This window comes from Mus pahari, chromosome 14 (genome assembly GCF_900095145.1).
Source record: "Mus pahari chromosome 14, PAHARI_EIJ_v1.1, whole genome shotgun sequence".
NCBI lineage: Eukaryota > Metazoa > Chordata > Mammalia > Rodentia > Muridae > Mus > Mus pahari.
In genome coordinates, this window is record NC_034603.1 from 42,079,264 (window position 1) to 42,087,079 (window position 7,816).

The following is a 7,816-nucleotide window of genomic DNA, read 5'->3' on the forward strand; positions in this document are numbered from 1 at the left end:
GTGTTCTCACCTAGAGTCTTGTTAGTGAGGGCTACAGGGACTGTGTCTTGAGATTCATGCTGATCCTAGGAGAGGCCATGGAAGCACTGTGCTGGGAAAAACAGCAAGTTGAGATGGCCAAGTTGCCCCCGATTGGGGGTTTCATAGAGACCCTTTGAGGCCAGGAGTCTTAGCAATAGAGAGTATGAAAGAAGGAACTGGAACAACTGTGCAATATGACCTTCATATTCTCTACTCTGTCAGACAACTGATTATCTGCCCAAACCCCAGAGGTAGTGCATGCTCTGTGGGCTGGAGAGACACATCTTCCATTCCTTTTTTTTTAAGATTTATTTATTTATTTTATGTATATGAATACACTGTTACTGTCTTCAGACACACCAGAAGAGGGTATCAGATCCCCATTACAGATGGTTGTGAGCCACCATGTGGTTGCTGGGAACTGAACTCAGGACTTCTGGAAGAGCAGTCAGTGCTCTTAACCACTGAGCCATCTCTCTAGCCCATATCTTCCATTCCTTAGAAACTGCTAAGAAATCCTTTTTGGAGGGCCTCCATGTTCTTATCTGTGAAATGCACATGATTTCCTTTTTTAGATTTTCTATGAGAATTAAATTCAACAATATCCACATAGTTCCTTGTAGGAGATGGTCAATACTTTTAGTAACTTAGTAACAATAAATAACATTTATCACATGTTTGCTATATTCATTTACCAAGAGCTTTATATCAAGTTGATTGAATTCTAATCAGTCCTTCCAATGATTCTGTAATGTGACTACATTTCTCCCACATTACAGATTAATAAATTGAGTTGCGATGTGATTCAGCAGTTTCCTTATAACCACACAGGAATCTGAGGACTAGAGTTTAAATATGCATTTGTAGCATTCTAAGGAACATAGTCGCAACACCTATGCTTATGGGCTCCCTCTCCATATCCTTCTATGAGACTCATTGACCCCCACAGTGTGTACTTTTAGATCTGTTTTTATGTACAGTACTGGTTTTTCTGTTTACCTTATTTAACGTTTTTTGAGAAATTAATTTATTAGTACTATAGTATATATTAACATCATTCCCACTGCAATTTCTTCCTCCTTAAACCCATCTTGTGCCATTGCATTCCTTTTCAAATCCTTAACCTCTTCTTTATTATTATAAGTATATATAAATACAACCTAGTGAGTCCATTCACCGTTGCTTATATATGTGTATATTTACAACTTACCACGTGAGATTAGATAACCAGTTAGGGGCTTATCCCTGAGGAAAACTGATTTTTCTCCCTGTCTTAGTAGACATTAATTTCCTGTAGCTCTTTGTCTGGTTTAGGGCCTGGTGATATTTTCTTTAGCCATGTCAGCATGTCACCTGGTGTTCTCATTGCATAGGTCTTGCTTAGGCGATCACATTTTTTAGACAAATAGATGACTTCTTAATTCTTAATGATGATTCTATAAAAATTCCTAAAATTATGTAAGTATTTATTAAGCTCTTTAATAGAGAAACTGCTACTAGGTCCTTTCTGATCGTCAATACTACAATGAGAACTCTGCCAGTTTTTGGCGTCATGAGTTATTTGCTTCTGAGATAGTAAGCAGGAATTCTACTACTCAGAGCACATGCCAAAAAGTTTTAAAACCATTAACCAAAGGTCATAACGGGGAACTAACAATTTATTATAGGTGCTAGGACAGACAATAAAATGTTGACCAGGTTTATCTATACAAAACTTCACTATTAACGTAGTTATGAACCTGTGGAGCTGTGACAAGTGAGGAACGTTTAGTCAGATAGTTACTCCTAATGGATAGGCATGTGAACATTCTCTGTTGTAAACTTCTTATTCAATTTATAATTTGAATTTATGTGTGAACTTGTGGTGAACTTTTTCCATGTGATCACGTATTCCGAAAGGTATAAGTGCTAAGGGCAAAGAGAGGAGAGCGATCTCCTTGACCCACTTTTCTTAGCAGATCTCCTCATCCCCCTCTTCTTAGCTCTCCTTGTCCCGCTTGTCCCCTTTTGCTTAAGACCCCTGATCCCCTTTTCCTTAGGAACCTCTTTTCTTTTTTTTCCTTAGAAAGCTTTCATAGGGAACTTTTTACAGCTTATAAATAAGCGCTAAAATCGCTTTTCAAAGTGTCCCTTTTTCTTCCTGTAACTTCAACTAGCAGGCTGAAAGTTAGAGCCATGCTATTCCTGCAGAGGTAGAACAAAGGCTACATTACTTAATCCTCCTCCTCGGTTAGACTACAGGTGTTAATCACCTAAGCCAGAAGCTCTTGACCCTCAGTATTAGCAAATAAAAAATAAAAAATTTAAAAATTTTTAAAAAAAGTCTTTAGAACTTTTTAAAAGTTGTCATCAACATTCAGTATAGTTAGAGAGCTGGAACGTCCTGAGACCATCAATCTCTAAAGCCACACCTGAGTCGACTCTGTGTCTCATTTCAACCTACTCCAGGTAGAAGGATCCCAGCAGGTAGGGATTTTCTCAGGCATTTTGACTGTCTATTATTGACTGCACCTAGGGTTCTGAAAATGCTTCATTTGCATGAAAAGGGATTCTGGGTGCTTGCTAGACATGTCCTAATAAGGAGAGAGGAAGTTTAACCTGAATCCTAGCTACCAGGCTATGTGACCACATCAGAGTCAGCGGAGGAGGGGGTTGTCGTGCTTATGTGAGCTAGGACATGCAAGCCTAGAGAAGGGAGGAAGCAGTCCCACTCCTGCTGGTCTCAGGATGAGCTTTTGTGGGTTTAGACATGTCTCAGCCTCACTCTTGCTCTGGACCTACTTCCCCAGTCATGACTGCACAATTATGATGGAACTCTGAACAAAAGTAACCACCCCTCATTAAAGAAGCATCTCTTTGCAGCAGACTAAGACTATTACAGAAAAATATGACTAGTCAAAAATACAGAACCATTTATTTTTGGGTTCACAGCCCTGATGGATACATCTACAACACAACTCCTGAGCCTCAGGGGTCATCACAAAATAGGGGGTGAAAAGATTGTAAGAGCCAGAGGACCAAGAAATCTACAGTGAGATTGTGTCTCCTAGAAATAATAGTAAAGTTACAGCCATGGTACCTCAGCAATATGACTGCCTAGGTAAGACCTGAGCAATGATAATACCAATAGACATGCTATCATGGAAGGGGAAATCTCATGGGGCCTCACACTCCAGACAAAGAAACTAAGAGATCCTGGCAAAGAGAGAATAAGTCTTGCACAAGAATGAATCCCCTAACTGGTTGTCCAATATCAGGTGGTAAGCCCTGAAATCTTTCATATACATACAAGTAAATACCTAATGTATACAGCAGGCTGTATTCAAGTATTTATGTATTTATGTATATGTAATAATAACAAAGAACAAGAAACTATGAATTTGAGAGGGAAAGAGGCAGGAAGAGCATTAGATGGAGGAAAGGGAAGGATTGAAATAATGTAATTATAATTTAGTTACATTTTTTTTAAAGGCCACTAGGCTGCACAAGAGCTTCTGACAGCCAGATCCCCCAACAGGTCCAGGCTGGATCAGGCCTGAAATGACGGCCACAGCAATAGAAATTGTTCATAACTTTCTGACTACTCTTCCCTGATTGGCTGGATGTTATTAGATATTTAGTCAATTAAGACCCATCTGCTTTAATTAAAAATTAAACACTATTAATCCTTATTGATGATAAAGTATCTCTGCTTTGTGTTCTTTTCTGTCTTCAGATTCCTTTCTTGGAGGATGGTAGAACAAGAACAAGAATGGAAGTCAGAGATGATCTTCACCCATCATCTGTTTCCTTATCTGTGGGGGCCTGATGTTTACAGGGCTGTGCAACTATGTTCAGGGGGGGGGGGACCTGTCCAGGGATTTTTCACCCTGTCTTTCCAGGATACGTAGTGGAAACTGGAATTTACCAGTATGTCTCTCAAGTATTTGTGGGAAGTGGGAGGGCTCAGGATATTTAACTTGTCTGTGTGCAGCATTTATGGGGTGTGGGAAGTATGCACATGAGGTGTAAAGTCCAGGGACTTCACACCTATTCAGGCCAGATGGTCATAGGGTGGTGGAAGCATGAGTGGGAGCAGAGAGTCTGCAGACCTTAAACCTGCCTGTGTAGGGTGGTCAAGGGGCTCTTGGGGGTGAGAAGTGGGTGCAAAAGGTGGGTGGGCTGGAACCTCTTATCTATCTGGAATTGATGTTTGTAGAACCAGGGAAGTGTTACAAGCGATTTTTTAGTAATTATGACACAATGCCCATAAGCTTATAAAAATATATATTTGAAAACCTAAAATATAAAACTTGCAGTTAGTGGAAGATGAAAAAAAACAAATAAAAGTAAGAGAAAGAATAGCATATTTGGAAACTGGGATTATCTGCAGAATATACAGCAGCGTTCCTTCAAATCAATGTGAAAATTATTAATAGTCTATATAAATGATAGAAAGGGGACACAAAAAGACGAATCCCAACAAAGTAGCACCAATGGGTTGCATTTTCCAGCTCAGTCTGCCATAGCAAAATATTGTCCTGGGTAGCTTAAGCAGAAGAAATACGTTTTGCTACAGTTCTAGAGACACAAATCCCAAGATCCAGCTGTTCCCATAGTTAGATTCTGATGAAGTATCTTCTCTTGATTGGCAGACACCTTCCTACTGCATCTCTGCATGCTAGAGAGTGAGGGTGGGAGGGGCTCTGAGTCTCATAAGGCTGCCTTATTGGATTAGGACCCCAACCCTACTCTTTTTTAACCTTGATCTCTTACACCTTTTGAGAGGGAGGCTTGAAATTTTTTTTTGTATTTTTAAGAATTTCATACATACATACGATTATTTAAATCATGTCTACTTCCATCACCCCCACTGGATTTGCCCTGGATTCCTACCCCAACATGTCCACCTCCTAGGTTCATGTCCTCTTTTTCTTTGTAAAGAGCTATACCACTGTGTCTAATTAGTGTTGCCCAAAAGTACATGGGTGTATTGTAATCCACTGGAGCATGTTTACTTTCTAATTAGCATATCTCTAGGTAAGTCACATTGTGGATGGAAAGGTCTGGGATTCTATAGATGAGTTGTAAAGGAATCATGATTTGACCCATATCATGAAAATTAAATATTTGATGATATAACCAAACATAGGTGAACCTCCAAAATTGCATCTCAAGATAATAATTTTAATATTATAATGATTTTTAATTATTTGCAGTTAAACATTAAAAGAGTTTATTTATAACAGCCATTGTTACCAAATATTTGGAGATCAGTTTTGCTTATCATTGGAATAATAAAATAGTGTAAAATTTGTATAGAGTAAAAGAAAAATATATATAAATATCAATTTTTATTTCCTTCAGTTTGGGATTTATGTTTATCATAACTTATAGAAATATTTGAAGAATAATAAAACAAATCTCTAAGGAAAATTCTTGATATTGAATGTATTGTGGTTTTGCTTTGTTTTTGTTTTTATTTTTCTTGAGACAGACCTCTTGCAGCCCAGGCTGACCTCAGGGTTGATGTCAAAGACAAGATTGAATTTCTTATCCTCTTGCTTCCACTGTCAAGGGCTGAGATTACACATGTGTACCAGCTCACCCGGTTTATACTGTGTTTTCTTCCCTCCTGTTCACCCTCATGCCAAGTCTCGCTTTCCTGTGAGTACCCTCCTCAGGGCACCCTGCACATCAGGGTTCCGAAGGCTATAGATAAGAGGGTTCAGCATGGGACTGATGACAGTATTGAGGATGCCAATGCCCTTGTCCTTGTCAGAAGCCTCCACTGACCCCAGCCGCATGTAGCTGAAGACCCCTGTCCCATAGAAGATGCCTACCACAGTGAGGTGAGAGCTGCAGGTGGAGAAGGCTTTCTTCCTGCCCTCCGAAGACTGGATTCTCAAAACTGCAGCTGCCACATGGATGTAAGAGGTGACAATGAGAATCACTGGTGCACCAGCCATGAGGACACCCAGACCAAAGAGCAGCAGCTCATTGAGCTGGGTACTGGAGCAGGACAGCTGGAAGAGCTGAGGCAGGTCACAGTAGAAGTGATTGATCACATTGGGGCCACAGAAGTGAAGCGTGGATATGGCCACAGTGTGGGTCAGTGCATTGCTAAAGGCACAAGCCCAGGATGTNGCCACCAAGATCCTCTGGACTGTGTGGTTCATTCGGGTGCTGTAAGTGAGGGGCCGGCAGATGGCCAGGAAGCGGTCATAAGCCATGGCTGTCAACAGGAAGCAGTCGACCCCAGCCAGCTGATGAAAGAAGAAAAGCTGTGTGAGGCAGGCTCCATATGGAACTGTGCGCTTGCGGGACAAGAGACGACCCAACATTGATGGGACGGTGACACTGATGCAGCCGACATCCAGCATGGACAGATTCCCCAGGAAGAAGTACATGGGGGTGTGCAGTTTGGGTTCTACAAATACAGCTGCCAGGATGCTCAGGTTGCCCCCAACTGTGAGCAGGTAGGCGAAGAGGAAGATTACAAAGATGACTGGCTGCAGCCCTGCTGTCTCTACCAAGCCCAGAAGAATGAACTCTGTAACTGTTGTCCCATTGCTCTCAAACTTGGACTCCATGAATTCCTGTTATAAGACATTTCAGAGTAGAAACAATCTCTCTTTACTGTAATTAATTAATAAGAACACACTGATCCACCTCCATATGCTAAGCCTGAGGGCAAACTTCTGTGTATCCTGGGGATGTTTGTTCTCCTCTAGCCCCAACCTTACTTACTGTCTCCAGTTCTGCTTTTACCTGGACCTTTCACCTGTCAGTTGCTTGATGGTACCATTGCCTTAGACATTTCTCCCCACACCATGAGAGGTAGTTAATGGATGAAGAAAATGTGGTTTATACATGCAGTAGAAAAAGAAAACAAAGTAGAAATTGCCAGCAGTAAAACTGTCTAAGTAAAACTCAAGAGAGAAACAAACGCATAGGAAACTCAGAATTGGGAGAAAAATCAGTGAAGTAGGTAAATGCAATTAAGGTCGGCCATGGTGATACATGAAGGAGATCGACTCATATTGACAATCAGCCCAGACAACACAGGGAGGGGAAAGACAAAGGGAGAGGGACAGACAGGAAGGGAGAGAGACAAGGATTATACAAAAATCAAGTTTTTCTAAATCAATAATCAACTATGAAATTTAAATGTCTCAACCTATAATATATGCCATAATTTGATATAAATCAAGAAAGAGCATCCCACAAATAAAATTTTGCCTAAAACATGTATACCAACACCTAGAAAAATGACTAGTACAAAAATGTCCCTCAGTTCCACCAGCACATAGGAAGTGGGAGCTTTCAGATTTACTTCCCCATACTTTTCTTTTAATCCCAAATGAGCTATAACGAGTCATATTCATGCTATGATCACAATGTATTGTGTATTCATGTGTCTTGTACATGCACACACGTGTGCACACTTTCATGTGCTGGCTCCTCAGGCTCACAGAGGCCCCTCATGGCTGAGTGACTGACTGCCCCTCTTCTCCTCCATGTCACCGGCTTGAGGTGCTGTTCTTCAGAAGATTCAAGTCCCAGACTCCTACAAGAATTTTTCATTGTTCTATGACGTGATAAAATAGCATTTATTCCATTCCCTGTTTTTGTAAAATCCACTAATAACAAAACAACCTGCTGGCTTACCGGTTCCCATCAGCATGGATCTGTGTGGGGTTCCGCAGTGTGAGGTCTGGCCTGCTTCGCGTGGTGTGTGTGCTTGAGCAGACGAGTACTGTCAGAACGTTTGTCTTCTACTTATCAAGCCAATTCCTTCCTTTGACATCACTTC

The 7,816-nt window shown here is 40.8% G+C and overlaps 1 protein-coding gene across 1 annotated transcript; it reads right to left on the minus strand.

Moving 5' to 3' along the window:
* Window positions 1-5,640: 5,640 nt before the first annotated feature.
* LOC110332540 (olfactory receptor 3A1-like) lies at window positions 5,641-6,676 on the minus strand. The gene has a single exon (XM_021213806.1). The coding sequence runs from the start codon at window positions 6,591-6,593 to the stop codon at window positions 5,646-5,648; it is 948 nt and encodes a 315-aa protein (XP_021069465.1). The 5' UTR covers window positions 6,594-6,676; the 3' UTR covers window positions 5,641-5,645.
* Window positions 6,677-7,816: the final 1,140 nt, after the last annotated feature.